This window comes from Nomia melanderi, chromosome 9, assembly GCF_051020985.1.
Source record: "Nomia melanderi isolate GNS246 chromosome 9, iyNomMela1, whole genome shotgun sequence".
In the NCBI taxonomy this organism is placed as follows: domain Eukaryota; kingdom Metazoa; phylum Arthropoda; class Insecta; order Hymenoptera; family Halictidae; genus Nomia; species Nomia melanderi.
The window spans coordinates 400,879-420,524 of record NC_135007.1 but is presented as its reverse complement, the minus strand read 5'-3'; the positions used below and the strand labels follow the sequence as shown (position 1 = coordinate 420,524).

General features: G+C 33.7%; 1 protein-coding gene across 17 annotated transcripts in view; it reads left to right on the top strand.

The window, feature by feature from the left end:
• LOC116431222 (uncharacterized) overlaps positions 1-19,646 on the top strand; it is a 38,759-nt gene that overhangs the window by 9,033 nt on the left and 10,080 nt on the right. For 14 of the 17 annotated variants that reach the window (XM_031986333.2, XM_031986332.2, XM_031986331.2 and 11 more), the window contains one exon: positions 10,221-10,442. The exons of 1 other annotated variant lie outside the window; for it this stretch is intronic. In XM_031986333.2, the coding sequence (XP_031842193.1) occupies positions 10,221-10,442 (222 nt within the window). The remainder of the gene's footprint in view (positions 1-10,220; positions 10,443-19,646) is intronic. 2 more of the 17 variants (XM_076370804.1, XM_031986338.2) reach the window with 1 other exon arrangement.

Sequence of the window (19,646 nt, the reverse complement as noted above, 5' to 3'; positions counted from 1 at the left end):
AATGACATTTGGAGCAACTGTAATGATAATTGTGTATTGATTTTGATCTGTCTATCAAAATGATAATGTTTACTTTTAATAATTTTTTGACTACAGTTCAATTGCATGATTCTTTATGCTATAACAGTTATATTATTTTCTATTTTTGTTTATAATTTATTATTTAAAAATCAAATTGCAAGCTCGTATTAACGTTAATACGTTAATGGATTTTTTAAGTTTCTACATTGTTTTATTAAATAATTACATTAAACGATCTTAAATACTTCCATATTCGGTGAAATTATACATATGCAGATTAATGAAGTTAAATTAATTAACCTGATCAATTAAAACACCTATATACACTTACACTTCCAATACATTGCAGTACGAATTTTAATTTATTAATTTGTAATCACAGTGGTTGACTGTGTATTTAATAACATAGTATTTAACTAAACAGTTTCGTACGACTGCAATTTTTACATATGAGTAATCCCTTGAGCACTTTGTTCTACTGCTAGGTGATTTAGAATGAAACACCATTATAGGAACTTTCCTGCAAATGACATTTAAGGACGAAATGCTATTAGGCCCGTTCCACATAACATTCTTATTGGTTTCTTGTTTTCGATGAAGATCGAGATACGACCGACAGTGTATATCAGGCTTTACAGTAGTTTTCTCCTTTACTTCGTGTTGAATGACCATGTACATTATTGTCACGGTATGACTATCTCAAAATTTTTCGATTCGTTTTCTTAAAAATCTACACTTGTGTCTTGATACACCATTTCAGATGTATAAATTAACACTTTTGAGTTGAAATGAACATAATTATTTGTCAATAATCTTCCAGTATTTTGTACTTCAATTAATTTTGTAGATTTATTGCTATCGATATAGCTATTTCTAATTTTTACATAGTATATGCAGCGTGCATACCACAATTGAGATGGGTTATATCTCAAGAAGAGACACAGAATAGAGAAAAAAATTGTATAGTCCAAGGGGACCTACTTTTTTTTAATATAAGATGTATTTAGTAACTGGAATAGGATGTAATTCTGTTCCTGGTGACCTGAAGAAGACAATTATAAAGGATATATCTTTGCGCTATTTAACGAGCTCTATTATGCTGCAATACCAGTTTTTTGTTAAATACATTGATTCAATTGCAAAATGTAAAGTGCACTTTTTTTTAAAGTGATGCTCCATATTTTCCTCTCACATAAATCGGTTCTTTGCATCATTATACGCAAAGAAAGGTTGTATAAGATACTACCATTGTGAAGGCAATATTTTTTGAGATATTTTACTTTGAATATTTAATGTTGTGCGAATGCTTTGTTATATTGAAATCACTACTGCTACTCGTTATGTACTAACAGCGTACTTTCAGTGAATATTCAAAGTAAAATATCTCGAAAAATATTGAGCTTTCTATAATAACACCTTAAATCTTTTTCTCATAAAATAATGCAAAGAAACTATTTATGTAAAAAGGTATGGAGTTTTTTTTAAAAAAATGTATTTTACAACTGTATCAATGCATTTATGAAAAAGCCCATATTGCAGCATGGTACAATTCGTTGGATAGTACAAAGATTTAATTTATGACTTTATTCTAACTCTGTATATGCAACGATGTACCTAGGAATTGGAAATGCACTTCATTTAGTAGAATCGTATTTCTTGCTGTAGATCAATTAATGACACAAATCTAAGTTGTGGATTGTGGGAGATCCATAACTAGGAAAGAATGTAAACAACCAAATACGTTTTAGTATTAATGTTTGCTATGGTATCTGAAGTACCGCGATTATGGGACCGTATTTCTTTACTGATAACATTCTAAATGGGAAAAAAGATACCGACAATTTTCAGAATTTATATTGCTTGACTTCACGTATGTTATTCCGTTACAAATGCTATTGAATTTGAAATACTTTTAACAGGGTAATGTAACAGTATATAATGCACGCATCGCACAAAATAATTGCGACAAACACATTCCGAAAATTGGTTTCAAGTACAATATGTAAGACCTTAAATATCAAGGTCATCTGATTTAATCTTCTATAAAGCTCTTGATTGCTTTTAATAGGGGTACCTTAAAGATAGTGTTTTCATCTCCATTTATTTCAATAGGTGATTTAACAGAACGAATTAGATTACATTGCTTCAATGTAACCATGATCATTTTGAACATATCATAAGAAAACATAAAGAAAAGTATTATAAAATGCTTGCAGAATGAAGGTAAAACGTTTGAACATTTATAACGAAGCTCATAAAAACTTTTAAATATCTTATACAGTGTTGATCTTTTTAACATTGCACTTTATTTATACAATTAATTGATCTACAGTAGAAGCTACGATTCCATTACAAAAAATGATACATTTTTCCTAGGTACATTGTTGCATTTACAAAAACAGGTAAGCCTGTAAAAAAGTAAAACCTTCTCCATACCATTCAATTTCTTCCCTTACAATTTTTGTTTATTATCCACCATTCTTGAAGTATAATTAATCTCAATTGCCGGACTCACCACGTGTATAAAAATATTGTAATTTATTCGGATATCATTTTATATTAATATCCTATATAATTATACGATCAGATTAGCCGTAACGAAAAGGTTACAAAAAGAAAATAAAACAAACTCTGCTGATCTGAAAATTTCTTGTAAGTACTTCGCTGATCAAGGTAGAAGGTTGAAACTTGCAAAGTGTTTCTCCTTCGTTTTTAACGATCACCATCGGTTTAATTCAGTTCACAGGACACTTTAACTTCTTTATCCAATTATATCTTTTGAGATACAATATTTATTAAAAGTTTTGATGCCGTACAAATATAAACGACGATGCTTTCAAGCTTCAATGAGAATTTCGTATTTTTAAATATTTTCCACTATTTTCGAGAAAAGTCAGAATATTTTCTAACATGTATTTTGATAAATGCAATCTACTGGATTTTTCTCATAATTTTTACATACAAAAGATTAATTAACCCTTTAGCTATATTGAAATCATCTGTGAAGGTATACTACTATATGAACAGCTCTCCCGCTTGACGCGTGAATTAAAAGTATTAGTATATTCCATATCATTGAATCAATATTTTTATTTCCTTCTATATAAAAAATTAAATAGAAGTACCGTAATGAGTTTTCCATCGAAAAGGTGGCTCAACTCCGTAACTGCCGAGAATGAGGTATCTCGCGGTTCATTTTCGTTCATGAGATGTTATGGAGGAGTTATGCTATGAAGAAGATACATTTCGCGGCGCAATATTGTTCATGTGACATTTAGGAAATATTTTACGTTTGTGTACTTAGATACCTATTTGTTGTATATCCGATAGCTCAAACTAACGCCAGCGCATCATGATTACTAACATCTCAGGCTACTCCGTATTAAACATCTGAGTCATTAGGACAAGTCAAGTCAATGTTTGGGTTCTTTTTCCTTCCTAGTCATTCCTTTACCATTCTCTTCCACATTTTCCCTCTAAGAACACTAATATACAGGGTGTTTCTAAATTATTACGCACAAATGATAGGACGTGTACAACTCACTAAACTAAGTAAAAAAAAAAAACAGTAAACATGAGTCCAAAACTCAATAGTTTCCAAGATAAAAATAGGTTTAGTTTAAAAAAAATGTATGGCGATCGAATCAAGAACACCGAATTATCTCGACAAATATCAGTGATAGGAACAAATGTGTCAAACAAAAGTTACAGTCACAAAAGTTACAGTGCTAAAGTCACGTTATAATTCTTAAGTAGAAATAGATGCTTCCAAATCATAGAAATGAAACTTTTCGCTTGAGTTGTTATCAAGTCGAATATTACATTACTACACCAAAAATTAGCATAGAAGTGACCGATAAGTGACATTCAGTTGTAAATAGACATTGAAGTATATACACGAGCATAAAATATTTCTTAATCATCACATGATCAATATTGCGACGTGAGATATCTCGCCTATAACACCATACGAACGACATCGTTTGATAAAACATCTTGTGAAAGAAATTGAATTGCGAGTTATCGCGTCTATAGAAGCAAAGGGGTTAATCGAAAAAGTCATTAGAGTGACGTTTCATTCCAAAAGATTACACATCAAGAAACCTGTACAGTGATGCTTAATAGCTAAAGGGTTAAAAACAGAATAGTATAATTGTTTTCTAATTTAAAAACTATGTTCTACTAGTCTGTATAAGAAAATATATACTTCGGTATTTTAAAACTCCGAGGCTGGCATAATTCTTTCATGGTGTATATCTGTAGAAAGTGTTGTTGGAAAGTATGATGCAATCCAAACAAAGACGATTGTATGTGAAAATATCGGCAAAGAATTTAATATGCAATTTTTTTATTCGACGCTTTGTTCTTGAGCATATAATTTTTTAAAAGTACAGTGAATACTTGTATTATTGTATTATTCTGTTGCTAATCTATCTATTTCCATCTGTGTTGACGTTTATAAATATTGACAGATATATATTAAAATTGAGGGATCCAATACCGGAAGAAGCTAAATCACAAAATATATAAAATGAAATATTTATTCATTTCGACGTTTGTTGGTGTCTAGTTTTAAACGTTCTTAAGATATTCGGCCGTGCCTAGTTAACGAAAACAACCTGTATATACCACAATGCTTACGTAAAATTTTCAAATTTTCCCTACACCCTTCAGTCTAAATTAAACGAACAAAAGCATACGAGTTGTGAAGTAAAATGCTTTTAAATAAATTACTTTTTAATGAAAGCAGCTTTTGCAACATCACGTTTGAATCAAAGTTTTATACCTTCGTCTATAAAAAAATAAAATAAAATATAACATATTTATGATATTAATAAGTTTAAATAAAAAAATAGCGATTTAATTATATAATTGGTATTGAAACACAACTTCTTGTAAAAGATTTAATATCTCTAAATGTTACTACTGTGGTATAGCTCCTTCTTGCACGGGTTCGCTTAATTATACAATAGGCTTTTCTTGGAACAACTTTTTATCTAAAATCGCCACATATTTCACTCTTGGACTTCTATTGATGGGAATGTATGTATAAATCAACGTACATACAGAGAGAATGTTGATGGTATTACTTAAACAAGAAAAAGATAATTTGAAGAGTGGAAACACATTAGTTTTATATGAAGCAATGTAAGCAACATTTTCAGTAATATTCATAGTACAATAAGAAAAATTAATATTCCCCTGAAATCTGTTGCATTATTTTAATTATATCATTAATTTGAAATAAACGCTAACAGCAACAAAATGGTACGGTAGCGAGGTCGCTTTCAATGTATGTACCTGAAAATTGATCAAACGATTTCTCGAAGAACAAAGTCTCAGGTGAAAATTTCATATTAAATTCATTCTTTCATATCATATCATATCATATTAATATCAATTCATATCAATTTCATATTAAATTCAAATTTCATATTAAATTCATTTCACTCCTCATTCTTTTATATAAAATCATCTCTGTTGTCGCAATATTACAATTTCTAACTTACTCTGTCTATAGGGTAATTCATGTAACTGTAACAAGACATGTCATTTTTCTGACTGAAGCTAGGAAAAAGAATGTTAGAATACAAAAATTAATGGTGTAAAGTTCTACACGATCACAGATTTTTAATACATGCAATAATGCATGTGCATTTTGCAGTTACATTACTTTTTTAACCTTTAACTACCCCCGCTGGTGAAGTAGCGACTGAAGCGAATAATAATGTAAAATCAATTTCATCAGTTTCTTTTTGTTTATTATCAATTATTATATTCATTTATGGTTATATTCCTAATAAATAGCATAATTCATCAAGACGATGTATTTTCTTGTCCCAATACAATAATATATGTACTCAGTCACACAGCGATACGTGTGGTGTACAGAATATATCGTGCGGGTAGTTAAAGGTTAAATTGGAAATCAGTAGGCGTCTGTTGGCTGCCTAGTGTATCGGATAAATACCCGACCATTTGAGCGGACTCAGATAGGCGCTCGTGGCGCTGCAACACTCGGGCAAACTACTGCGTCATTGACCAGTTGACAATCGCCGACGTAGTTACATAGGTACTACGTAGCGGAGAGAGTTGTGTGTTGCGTACTATACGCCTCTCAGGTTAGCTCCATCGGCCTTAAGGGCCCCATACATGTTGCAACATGTGGCGATACAAGCGGTGACTTCTATAGTTTCACAATGCAAGTTTAGGTGTCTTTAGGGCGGAGTCAGTGTACCGTCGGCAGCAGTAACTGGCATCGATGCCGGAGCCAGACTCCTGCATTAGTTGGCAAAGGAAAGACGATTTAGAATAGAAGAAGGCGAACAGTTTCGAAAAATCTGTCGTAAAACCACACCGACCACATGCCGTTCGCCTAGAACTCAATTGGAGTCAAGGAGTCTCGGTAAGGTTGGTGAACAGAGACTCCAGTGAAATATCAATAGAGGACACCTATGTAAAAGAGTGTTTTCCGTCGCAGGACAATAATACGGTACTTGGAACGTGCGCCTCTTTTTTATCTGCAAAGGTTAATGATGAAAATTGGCCGATTTTGAATCTGGTTAACAATGTTACACAATTTGAAGATATTTTATAGTATTAGTATATTTTATTATAGTTCCTTCGGTATGTTTGATATCAGTCTATAATGAATTTTTCAACTAATTTCTGGTGTGACTATTTTGATACTGAATGAGCAATTAGTTTTACGTTTATTTTTTAATACTTGTCCATCATATTTTCTGATCATGAGAATAATGTATCGAACAGAACTTTATGGTTCTGGAACTTTCTGAAACTAAATACTGCCTCTAGTAAGGCTAACAATGCGGATAGCGGAAGTTTATTGGACATTTTGAATTCCTTGCTTAAATTTTTGTCGCATGACAAACTGAGAAGAATCCAACGAGTTGATGGACTAAACCCTCAAGCTGAAAAGCCAAAATGGCGCTGTAGGAGCAAAATAGTGCTGTAAAGGGGACCTGGTCAATAGGAGGCTTGATGCTGAAGCAGGAGTTGTGAAACCTAGGAGTCCTAGCTTACTTTAACGTGTGGAGAGACTGATTCCGATGCTAGACTGAGGAGTCGCCGCTTGTATCGCCGCATGATGCAGCATGTATAGGGCTCTTTAGGTTTAACCCTTTACGGACTACCGCCGCATATATGCGTTCGGCGGAAATAACTGATAGTACTACTATCTTATTTATTTTCTGGAGAATCTGTGCACGTACATATCTACACATGTCTATAATTTGACATCTTGGAGCGCTATGAACGAAAATCGCGTTTAAGCAGAAATGTGCGCTGATAGTTTTAAATGATTATCGTGGTAGCGGCTCGGCCCCACGGTACGGTTTACTCAAAACCGCCCCGTCCGCAAAGGGTTAAAAGCGCACAGGGGCAAGGGGACTCCTCCACTCATGACGCTCAGGCCTCTGCGCGCGCCAGTAATGACTGGCGCTGTGCTCTGGTTCTCGCTCCTTGCTCCTGTGCAGTTCTAAACATATAGCCGACGGAGCTAACGTAAGAAGCGGACTGTACGACACCGACCGTCAACTGACGGATGACATATAGTTTGAGTCGAATGTCGGGTAAATACCCGCACATCCCTAGAAATCAGGAATTGAAAAGATTCCGGAAATAATTGTGTGAAACTATTACATGTCGGTTGCGACTGAAATGATTATGGAGAACCGAGATAGAGTCATAAATGTAATTAGGTATACCGGTTTCTGTTCCGAAGAACCGGTATTATATCGGTTCTATATCGATTCTGAAGAATCAGAACTGAAACCGATATAGTTCAGAGACGATGTATCTAATAACAATTATGACTATTTCGGTTCTTCATGACTGGTTTCAACCACTGTTGGAAAGTACTTTCTTGCTGATCTTGTCGAAAACGGGCTTTCTATTCGATTTGAATGATGTTTGGGCATGTTGTAGAACTAGACATTCTACACAACCTTTTTCTACACATATGTATCTAGCGATCTCGCATAATCTTTGAGATATTTGTAGAAAAATCCGAGTAGCGCTACAAAGAATTCTGCGTCCGTGATAATATAATAGAATATTGGTACCAAATTGTATCACGGCGGCTCTAGAACAAAATGTAAACAAACCTTCTAGACATCATTTTCATCTTTATGCCAGTATTTTCTTCTACGGTTGTTTTGGAATGATAATTGTTTATAATTAAATAATAGAAATAGTGGAGTATTCTTCGGAATAACACTGTTAGTTGATCAGGTTGAAATTTGGAGCGTTAGGAAAAGAGAAAGGATGAACTTTAAATATATAATTTTAATTTCGGGTATTTATTAGTTTCCGAGATGTTAATAGAAAACATTCGGTACAATACATTGAATTCTGCTTATACAAACGTAACTAATATGTCTATTGCTCTTCGCTGTAGGAAACTGAGTAACGATGTCGGTCTCACTGTATATAGTTTCCTACGAAAACTCGGTTGCTGTTAAAAATCAATATTTGGAATAACTTTCTCTTTTGGTAAAAAGGTTCGTTTCATTTAACTTCTGAGATAATCGTGAGAAACTTTCGCTGCCACGAAATGAGCGTGTTTGAGAGACGGCCTACAAGCATAGTCGCCCAAAAATCCCATACTTTTATAAAGCCTCTTTAATTTTTAATTGGATAAAGTAACTTACAAAAATCTCGAACTTCTAGTTTACACTGAAAAATCATCGGATTCAAACTGGAATAATTTTTAGCAATCATAAAGTAAAAGCGAGGTGGGGACGGGACTTACCTACCCCATAAAATGCAGGTCCATCCATACCAGACTCTATTATCCAATTGTCAGCAAGCAAACTGACTTTGTTGAATACGCGTAGAAGATAACAAATAATGGCATAAAATGAAAATCAAGTCTGGATTTATTTACAGTTGTTCGCTCGTAAAGCTATCGGTTTGACAAAACGCTACGATGTTTTCGAGAAACTCACCCGCTTAAAAGAGGGAGGGTGTTCTTCTTCGAAGAGGTTGCTTTGTGGTGGCTTTCAAACTCCAAATAGGTTAAAATTTATTTATATTGCAAGGGCATATTAACAAAGTTCTTAACTATTGAATGTAATATTCCATTTTATATGCCAGTCAAGGTGTCCGTTGTGATATTCGTGTGCAACATACAAATAATAAATAATCTTCATCTATGTGAATGTGATTATTGTTCAGTGCGAAAATAAAACAGAAAATGCATTTGAACGAAATGACGGTCACATAAATTCGAAAAATCTATTTCGTCTTGAAAATTTTGTACGTATTATTTAATTAAAAAAGCTTTTGGTGATACTCACATAATTTTACTGTGGAGTGTAAAGGGATATCTATGCAAAATACCTGTACCTATTGTAAGGGTTTTAGCTTAACGGACGCGGCTACATCGGCATTCCATAATTGAATGATGCCACGGACGTGCCGCTCGATCTTTTAATACTTCTGAATCGGAAGCTGATCTTAACATTTAGGCGACCGCCTAAAAAGAACTATAACTACAACCCTCTCCATTATCTTCAATTGAACTCATTCAGTCAATTCGGTTAGAAACTGTGTTTTGTAAAAACAAGAACCGCATTTAATGGACTGCAAATAATCCGACAGAATAAAAGGCAATACGTTGCTAAGTGAAAAGTGGGAGATCTTCCCATTCGGTTGGCTAAGTGTTAACCGCACCCTCTTGAACATTCTTCTACATTCCAGGCTTTTCTCGCAGTTTCCCTTTCCGACAGTTCCTCTTCGAACTTGCCGATCTCGAACGTCGATGCGACACATCTTCATACTACGTAAAATTTCAAAGAAAGTCACTGACTGTTAAGATATCATGGGGTCGTGAATAATGGAACATTGCATTTAACATTTAACACTTAATAATTTTGTTGATATGCATAAAAATGATATCAGAATCACAAAAATTTTACTGTTTACTCCTGAAATATAAATAAACGTGCATGTAAAATTCTAAGTTTTAACTTTATATCTAATTTTATTACTTTTTAATGTAATGGTAATTGAAGAGTCGCTGAAATGAAAACATCCCTTTAAAGTCGAATCGAGTACCTCAACAGTGACAACCGTGTATTATAGATACACGTTAAAGCGATGTACATTGTGAATACGATATGCTATAATCTAATCTGTATTTGTGATTTTGGTTTTGTTTCCTGCTGCGAATACAGGTAAGTCGTTCACGAGAAAGGAGCACTTCACGAACCACATAATGTGGCACACGGGTGAGACGCCGCACCGCTGCGACTTCTGCTCGAAGACGTTCACTCGAAAGGAGCATCTTCTGAACCACGTCCGCCAGCACACGGGTGAGTCTCCACACCGATGCGGCTTCTGCTCCAAATCGTTCACCAGAAAGGAACACCTTGTTAACCACATCCGCCAACACACAGGTGAGAGCGGTTGGCAGATGTCCACTTCACGGACAACCGATTCTAATATTTGTCTCTAAAAGTAGTTATACATGCCTAGTGAAATTACTTAGTTAAGGAACACCTTAGGGATCGACTCACATTTCTCATAATATCATTCATATTGAATCCACCAAAAATCGTTCGTGTGAGTCCAACAATCAATCACTCTCACGGCAAATGTGTTCATGCATCATCGTCCGTCAGCATTCTGCTTTTCGAGTGCCATTCCGGTTTCACTTCTAACCGATCTTTACCTCTAACTTGCATACTTGCATGTAAAAGTATGCGTGCGCAGATCAGGCAATGTGAACTGTTGCAAGTCATATCCTCGTAACTTCAGCTTTTTATTATTTTTCACAGAAATGATATTTCAAATACTTTCGACTTTCATATTGGGAAGTAGGCGTTACGTTAGGGCTGTAGCGGTGCGTGACAATCGCAAGCTTCCTTCTATATTTATCTGCCTTATTTCTTACTTTTCGGCAAAGATTATTTAATTTTTTTTTTATAAATTGACAGTATACGACAAGACATCGATTTGAAAATAGTGAAAAGAATAGTATGATGAAACAGGATAATACTACTTTCTTAGAAGTATTATTTCTTCGGGATTAAAAATTACAGTATTATTGGTTTTCTCGTGAGTTACATAAACATCACGGTACTTCTAAAATATTTGTAACGATATTTACATTAGGTATAAATAATCAAAAAATGATTTTCCGGTTAGAAAAGCAAAATAATTGTTAAGTTAATCAGACCTAAGTTTAATCAATTCATTTCAACCAGGCTAATTGAAAGCAGAAAATTAAAACTCAGTAGTCACGGTGTTGGTAAATAGATAACCGTGATAATTATACGTGATTAATCGTCTAATGACACAATGACCAAAAAAACTTGTACATTGTTTCGTGTATTAGTTTATCACAAACTTTGTACTAGTACCAGTTTTCAATGATTTATGAATCTAAAGAGTATTGCCGGATAAACAAATCGAAAGTGCCATTCTGTAAAATTTTATCAGCGATAATAAGTTGGATAGGTTACTAGAAAAAACATTTTATGTTTACATTGTACCATTTTATTGGTTTTCCATTTAAAGCACAGAGAAAATTCAGCTTATCATTGTCTACTTTATTTTTACGATTCAATCGCACACAAGAATTTTTTAAGAAAATTTGATAGCAAAGATAAATAAAAAAATTCTTTTTCTAATTATTTAAATGAAATCCTTAATTGCACAGAATGAAAAACACTATGAAATGTTCTTTTCGTGGTAAACTCAAACGGATTGTCATTGATGTAATTTTGTTCAAAAGTATTTTCAATTCTAGTCAATATTAGTGTCCACATTATACTTATCTATACGTTCTCCGAATATTTTTCATGTAATTTATAAAATTGAAAATTGAAAATTGAAAATTGAAAATTGAAAATTGAAAATTGAAAATTGAAAATTGAAAATTGAAAATTGAAAATTGAAAATTGAAAATTGAATATTTTTCTGAAAATCAGAGACCTGTTAATTCTTTATTATTGAGGAGACTTCAATTTATAGACAGATGTAAGGAAGAAATATAGTATACTTAAAAATGTTGTAACAAAAATTTAAATACTGTATGTAAAATTTAGTGCTATAATAAATTTGGAAAAATATAGTCTTAAGCGATGTACAGTAAACTTTGAATAATTGTAACATCAGTAATCTCTTCATAATTGCAATGTCGTCATCTCCACCAGCTTCCTCTCGATACACTATACGCTTGACGACTGGCCACGGTTGGATGGTGTAACATGATTAGACTATTGTCAAACTCGACGATTTCAACGTCTCTTTTTTTTCTATTGGCAGTCCTTTTCTATATCCGACGGTACTATCACATCTTATGCAAGTAATTATGATTGTGATTCTATCGTGTTTGATATTATTTTAATAAAAAGAACCTAAAAATGACGGTGAAAATTTCTTTCATAAAAAATTATAAACTGTAAATTGTAAATTATAAGTTATAAATTATAAATTATAAATTACAAATAAGAAAATTTGATTCTTGAGTTAAAGGTCTCAAGCTCATCGCAAGCCTTTAATGTTGCCAAATGCTTCGACTTTCAGTTTCTCTTTTTCCTTTACACGCGTTTTCCATTTCTACGTCCGTCATGCTTAGTATCTTCGTTTTTCAGAATAAAATTGTTTCTACCTTTTCATAACCACAAATTCGGATCCTTACGATTGTTGCAATTATTCAATGTTTACTGTATTATCGAAGGATACAAAAATCGGCTTGTAAGAGAATGCTGAATAGAAGCGATTATTACACGTCGCGAAATTATTAAAAAATTCAATGCAAATATATATATATATATAAAAGACAGTATAGTCTTATAACATATGAAAAAAGTTTTGTGGAGTGATGAAATTAAGATTTAATTCTTAAATAAAAAATAAGCTCATAAAACTATAGTCAAAAATGAGATCGACATTTAATGGAAGGTATTCCTAGACGTTTATAAGCGATAATTGAGGGTAAATGAAATATTGCAAATAAATGATATGTATGAAATATGAAGAAATGAAAAAATCCACACAATTTTGTTCATATTTAATAACTATGATTATTCTTATTCGAGGTATACCACCTTATTTTACCAAACTATCTTCTATACTAAAACCTATAAGATTTACTCCTAAATATGTAAAGTAAGAAAAGTGAGAATTTATTTAGGGTACAATTATTGGATTACAAAATTTTTTTGTCGGTAATAGACGTATGCCTCCTAATTTTATCTTCAATAGTGAAATTATAGTATGAAAGGGAAAGTGATAGCAATTTACCTTTTACTGTTTGCACTGAACGGGAGTATTCTGAATATTTCATACCTAATTAAGAAGTTAACTTGTAAATAATTACAACGAATAGGCATATCGGTATATAGAAAAAACATTTTTATATGTATTATTTTCTAATGAAAACCTGTTAAAAGGGTTGGTACTGTTTTTGGTTTCGTCACTACTAATAATAAAAGTCTGTCCTGGGGTGTGCTTGACGTAGGAAGTAGCATTTAAAAAGTTAGGTTGCGCCGACATTTTCATCCGCTGTTATGTTTGTTCCAAAGAATTTCCTTGATTCAGTTAGGTTTACATGTTCGAAATTATCCATTTATCATTCGTGCAATAATAGTTAACATTATGTCTAATTAGTAACTAGATATCCGATCACTTTTATCCTATACCATCAAAATTCCTAGAGACATGTACTGTTCTGCCTCATACACCGCTCTCATTCATGCTTTCTACTAACTCCTTCAGAGATCTCCAGCAATAAATATTCATAATAATACTATTATGCTTGAACTTTTTTACAGTTTTATGCTCCGCCCAAAAGGCTCACGGAAGGCTGAGTTCTTTTTGCAATTTGAATGTATTTACTCTGAAGTACACTCTCATTACTGCTTGAGAAATGTTATTTCACTGTGAAAAGGTTAAAAGCATTCAGAAAGTTTTTTATCATTTTGGAGACGTATACCTATACATATTTTCTCGTTATAATCTCTTGCTTTTGAACTTGTGATCAACTTGCACCGTAGTTGAACAGTTATGATTATTGCAAAGAAAAAAGAAGAAGAAAAAGGTCTACTTACGTTCCAACTTTCAAATAGCAATAAGTGACTTTTGTGCAGTCATGGTCAGTGAAAACGCACTTCGTACATCAAAAATTTATACGCAGTACCACGGAACGTATGGAACTCAAAGATGTGGACATCGAAGGAACACACTTGTCACGTATGAGATTGATCAGCAAAGTCTAATACACGAGGAGAATATTTTGTCCATGATTTTCTGTTTGTAGCTTCAAAAAATTTCAGTTTACGGTGAAGAACTTTCTCGTACACCTGTAAACTATCAGATGCTTTCACTTGGATATTCTATTTTATACATGTATACATATATACATGTAACGACAGTGCTGTTCATGGGTGGAATCTCGTACGTTTACATATTCCCATCTCATTGTTACTAGCAGGGAACATAAATTAGATACTAGATAATAATTTTATACTTAGCATTTTGACAATAGAAGTTGAACTAGATGTTGATTACATGGAGCTAAGGTTTATTTATTGAAAAACGGTAATTTTAAATCACGGGGTGTTATATTGTCATACCCGACTTGCTGTTTCTGCGTAAAGCAACGGACTGCGTTCTACTTAACGAGAGAATGCATATTTTCGAGTAACTTAATCTTACATTTTCGAGATAGAAGTTTTCCTATTAACCGTATCTGTAGAGTTGGTTGTTTATTTTATACATTGTACACAGGTTTCTTTTTGAAACTTGAAGTTATTGATGTTGACGAACTATTTACTAAATTGCTACTGTTTTCAACATTTCCTTTAATAAGCAAACTCGAAAGTACAGGGTGCTAAGAAATGTTAGATAGCTGCTATCATAGACGGATCCTACGCCTTTGAATCGAGATCTATTCACTAAAGTTACCGCAAAATTGACCTTGACCGTTCTCTTAGAAAAAATGTTCATATTTTCTTTGTTTCTTTCATCCTTTTTTTTTACATTTTTCTTCTTCTTTCCTGACTGTTTAGCCGACATTCTAGAACAAGCACTTTTACTACAGTATTCTCGCGATTAGTACCTAAAAATCGGGACTGCAACCGGGCACTAATCCTGCAGCGGTGTAGATTTCAAGTCGAGATAAAATCTGAACCGAACCTTTCACTTGTCCTGTGTAGAAAAGAACGACGCGAATGAATAAGCAAGAGATTCGAACTTCGGAACGATCAGTAGAAACAGATGAATGGGGGGATATTAGTGCAATGTTAAACTTTACTTTTCACTTTTGTTGACCAAAACTTTTATCAGTTGAGTTATGAGGTTTTTCTGCTTAAAATGAGATAAAACATGATTTTGGAACAATATATACTTATTTAATAAATTATAATAATTCATTTTCTTCTAGTAAATTGTGATTTAAAGTATGTTATGTTTGGTCCTGCTTTAATCAGAAAAATCTCACAAATGCGTTAATGCAAGCTTCATTTCTATCTTATAAAAAAGTGTGTTCATTGCATTAACATTGTCTCATCGATATCTACTACCACTGAACAACGTATCATATTACAATTGCTCGACTGTCGAGTTCCGTGGCTTGAGGGGATTCGCCCCTCAGTGGCGATGAGCGGGTGCTAATCCTGCAGATCGGACTAGGTACTCGTCGCGAGAATACTGTACCACGTACGGTGCGTTACTCACACGAGTCGAGCTGACCTGCGGCTTAACCCTTTGCGGTCCATTGATTTTATTAGAGTGCTAGTAGGCAGGTCCAGGTTAATTTATAGAACGAAATAAGTCAATCTGAATAAATGAAAAAAAAATACAATTGTAATGAATTCATTTATTTGCTTATGAAAACAAATTATAATTTAAAATTAGTTAACACGTTTGCATGCGGGAAACGTACTTTTCCGTTTTTCCAGTCCGGCACTGGAGCACGGGTCACGTAAAAGTACGTATTGAGTAGATTTGTGCTGGAGAGCAGGTATCGTATAAATACGATGGGAATTGTAAGTATGTATGGTGTTTGTGTTGCTAGGCAACGATTTGCATTATTTAAAAAAGAAAATAATCATAGACTATACACTGAAGTGTAAAATTAAAAAACGAATTAATTACCGATTTATTGCGATTTTACTGAATGACCGAACTCCCGCGAAATTAACGAAAACACGCCCGCTACACGCGTAAGTCCGCGGCGAAGTATACCCGCATGCAATGTGTTAACATATGGTATGTTTTAAAACAATTTCCTACGTGAATTGCAGTTGCAAGAACCGTTATAAGTATGTCAATGGAATATGTCCAGTGGTACTGGACAGTGAACCTGTTCAACCAAAATGTGATGTTCAGTGATATTGAACAGTGGACCGCAAAGGGTTAAAGTAAAGAGAGGGGTAAGGGAACTCGGCCGCACGCTCCACTTCAGCTCGCGGCTCGGCCAGTAAGAAAGACGTGCCGAAACTAATTCCGCTATTACTATCGGGCCGAGCGCCACGAGTGGCCGCCTCCCCTTGCCACTCTTCACTTTTAAGCCGTAGACTGACTCGGCTCGCGTGAATAACCCACTGTATTCGTACGTACTGTGCGAAAATTGGCCTGTTTACGCAAGTTAGATAGTGAAACGGTACAGAAGTAAGAGTATATATATGTTTGCATACATACTCTGCTCGATTTTCTAATCTCCATCATTCATTGTTTCGTAGTCGCTCATATTGTACCGTTTCGCAATTCAATTTCCAGATATGACTACTTCAACTCTTTAGGGTTAGGTGGGTTAAAAACTATCCCACCCTTTGTTTAGCTTCTCAAGCATAGTTGTACAGTTTAATATTTTATTTAAAATTTTTCATTCAGTTGACAATGCTATGAACTAACGGTGAATACGTGAATAAGTGAAAACAAAAATCTGTACAAGTCGATATGTGTATTAGTAGTTGATTCTGTTGCGATTAACGTAGCGAACTGTGTGCAGTTTGAGTTGTTTTCTTTTTTAGAATCGTGTGCCTCAAAGAGTTAAACAGTACTGAAAACACGTGTAACAGAAGGCTGTTCGATTTAACATTGAAGATTTGGACTATGAGACGCCATTTATAAGACGTTCTTTATTTACCTATGAGATATTAAGCCTTTCACAAATAGTTATGTTCCAATAGAAATCGCAAGACTGGCATTTTCTTATTGAAACTTACCAATGTGGTGGTATTAATGTATAATAATATTTCTCCTAGACGGATGCTTTTGAATTTTGAAAAATGTAACTATGCTCTTTGAAATTTGTTATACAAAGTATGTCTTTTTTTAGAAAAAATTTGTTAAAATTAACGCTTTAGTAAGCTGTTAAAGATCTAATTTAGCCCGTTCCAAGTAAGCGAACCACTCACTCTGCTTACGTATGACCAGTGATGTTTTTTATGATAATTAAAAGTGTTAATATAATAAGAGTGCTGAATTATAGAATACAGTAAAGCTTGGTTAACTGCTAGAAAATCTGGATTCAGCTTGAGCAGTTGCGAATAGCTTGAGTCGTATTATTGAATTTGTTGAATAGATAAAAGAAGAGTTTCGAGAATTTGAGAATTACTAAAAGAAACATATCAATAAGATAATACTAATGCAACGATAAAACTTTTTTATTTTTTCAGTTTCAAAGAATGAAACCTTCTCGGGTTTAATTGTGAGAAGTTCTTATCCTCTTGCGCTGGAAACGAATTCAGAGATTTGGCGAAGTTTTGCGCGATGAATTTTGTTTTTACCTATTTTACACGGATATGTACACTAAGTTTGTTTATTAATCATTTTGTATAGAGTGCTACATTTCAAAACAATCTAGCATGTGTAATGTAACAAGACTATCAATTTGTATGAGACATTATTAGCAATTATAGAACGAAAATATCTTGACGTGCGTAGCACGTCTTTCCAGCGTGAAAGGTTAATTGAAATAAAATACAACACGATATAATTCGGATCATATTAGCACATCTGGTGACAGTAATTTATTGTTTCTCGGTTATCAAATAAGTAAGTATGATTCAAATTATATCGTGCTTGGAATTGTTCTTGTGAAAAGTATCTCGTTGTCAGTCGACGTGATATTTTAAGAGAATGAAAAAACAAAGATTAGACATCCTAAATATAAAATTTTAACTTCAGGTATTTAATAGATTCCAAGGCAATGTTTCTCGAGAACTGCTTTTCGGAAGAATACCTGTACAAACTTAATTGAAAAAGTTAAAAATAAAAAAGTATTATCACTAAAGTAAAGGGAAGAGAAAAAATAGCCTTAACACTAAAACTACCGAGCAATTAGAGTAACTTATTTCTTATTTTTTATACAAATAAAAACAATATGTTTCTTGGGATTTGAAGGGTGTCCTAGTCCTGTATCTGTGCAGATACACGAATTTAATTGAAAATATTTCGCAAAAACGACTTCATAATTTAAATACTTGGAAAATAAAATTTTAATGTTAAGGAACAGGCTCAACATTTTACGATATTGCCGTGTATTTAACTAATCAATGACGTTTTACCTCCGTTGCGATCATTATTTCTGATCTTCTTACTCTAGAGTCCTTCCGAGCCCTCATTCTTTGTCTTTCATGTATTGCTGGATTTTTATTAACGATAACACTTTAGCTGTTTCGGTAGTTTAAACTAGATAATAGTGAATTCGAATATGTTTGTGCTACGATTGAAAAAGAATTTAATTATTCGCTTAGTGTACAATATGCCGATTTTCCCTGAATATAAACTAATCTAGCTACTCAATCGTGACGGGTGTTTTGAAAGGATAGAGTATTTTCTGTATTCTTATCCTCTATTTGATAATAAGAAAGTTTACCAACAATGATTTTCACTATCGCATCATTCATACAAAAATATCTATTTGCTGTTTGAATCTTTTCTAAATTATTTACACAAAAATCAAAGGAATCTTCCGAGTATATGTGATTGATATAAAGCAAAAACGAATGATAACGTTTTACAAGAAATTCTGTTCAAGTAATTTTATCTGGACAATAACACTGTGGAACAAATTTTGACCTATGTTAGTTTTTGCAATAACCACTGTGTGATTCTTATAGAATTCCTTGCCCTAAATACGAATCCGAAAACCAAATTGCTGGGTCAGGTCCAGTTTTCGAAAAAACTAGGGTTTTGTGAAAACGATCGAATTTTTCAGAAAACCAAGTGTTACGTGAAAACTAAAAACGATAGGCAGTTAAAATTTGTCGCAAAAAATAAAGGAGACTTGCCCGATCACGTAGCTATACAAATTTTGAATTTTGCGTATCATTAAATCTTTGTAAACGATGATTAAAGTTTAAAAAAGGGTAGATGCGCGTACTTTGTATGCACTTCTGTTACATTTCTACGAAAAGTCGGTTGGCCAGCATGAATTTGCTGTGCACCATTAGATTCTGCAGATATTTCTGAGGAGGAGCCGCCCCCCCCCCCCCGTGGGAAGCGTGAGATCGGTTTTTCTTTGGGACAAGGTAAGAAAATGTCCGCGAACGGTACTTTCGCGCCATACGGCCCATCGCTCGCCGGCCACAGCTATGCAGGGCCGTGACTACGCGCTGTATAGACCTAGACCCCGGTCACTTCTT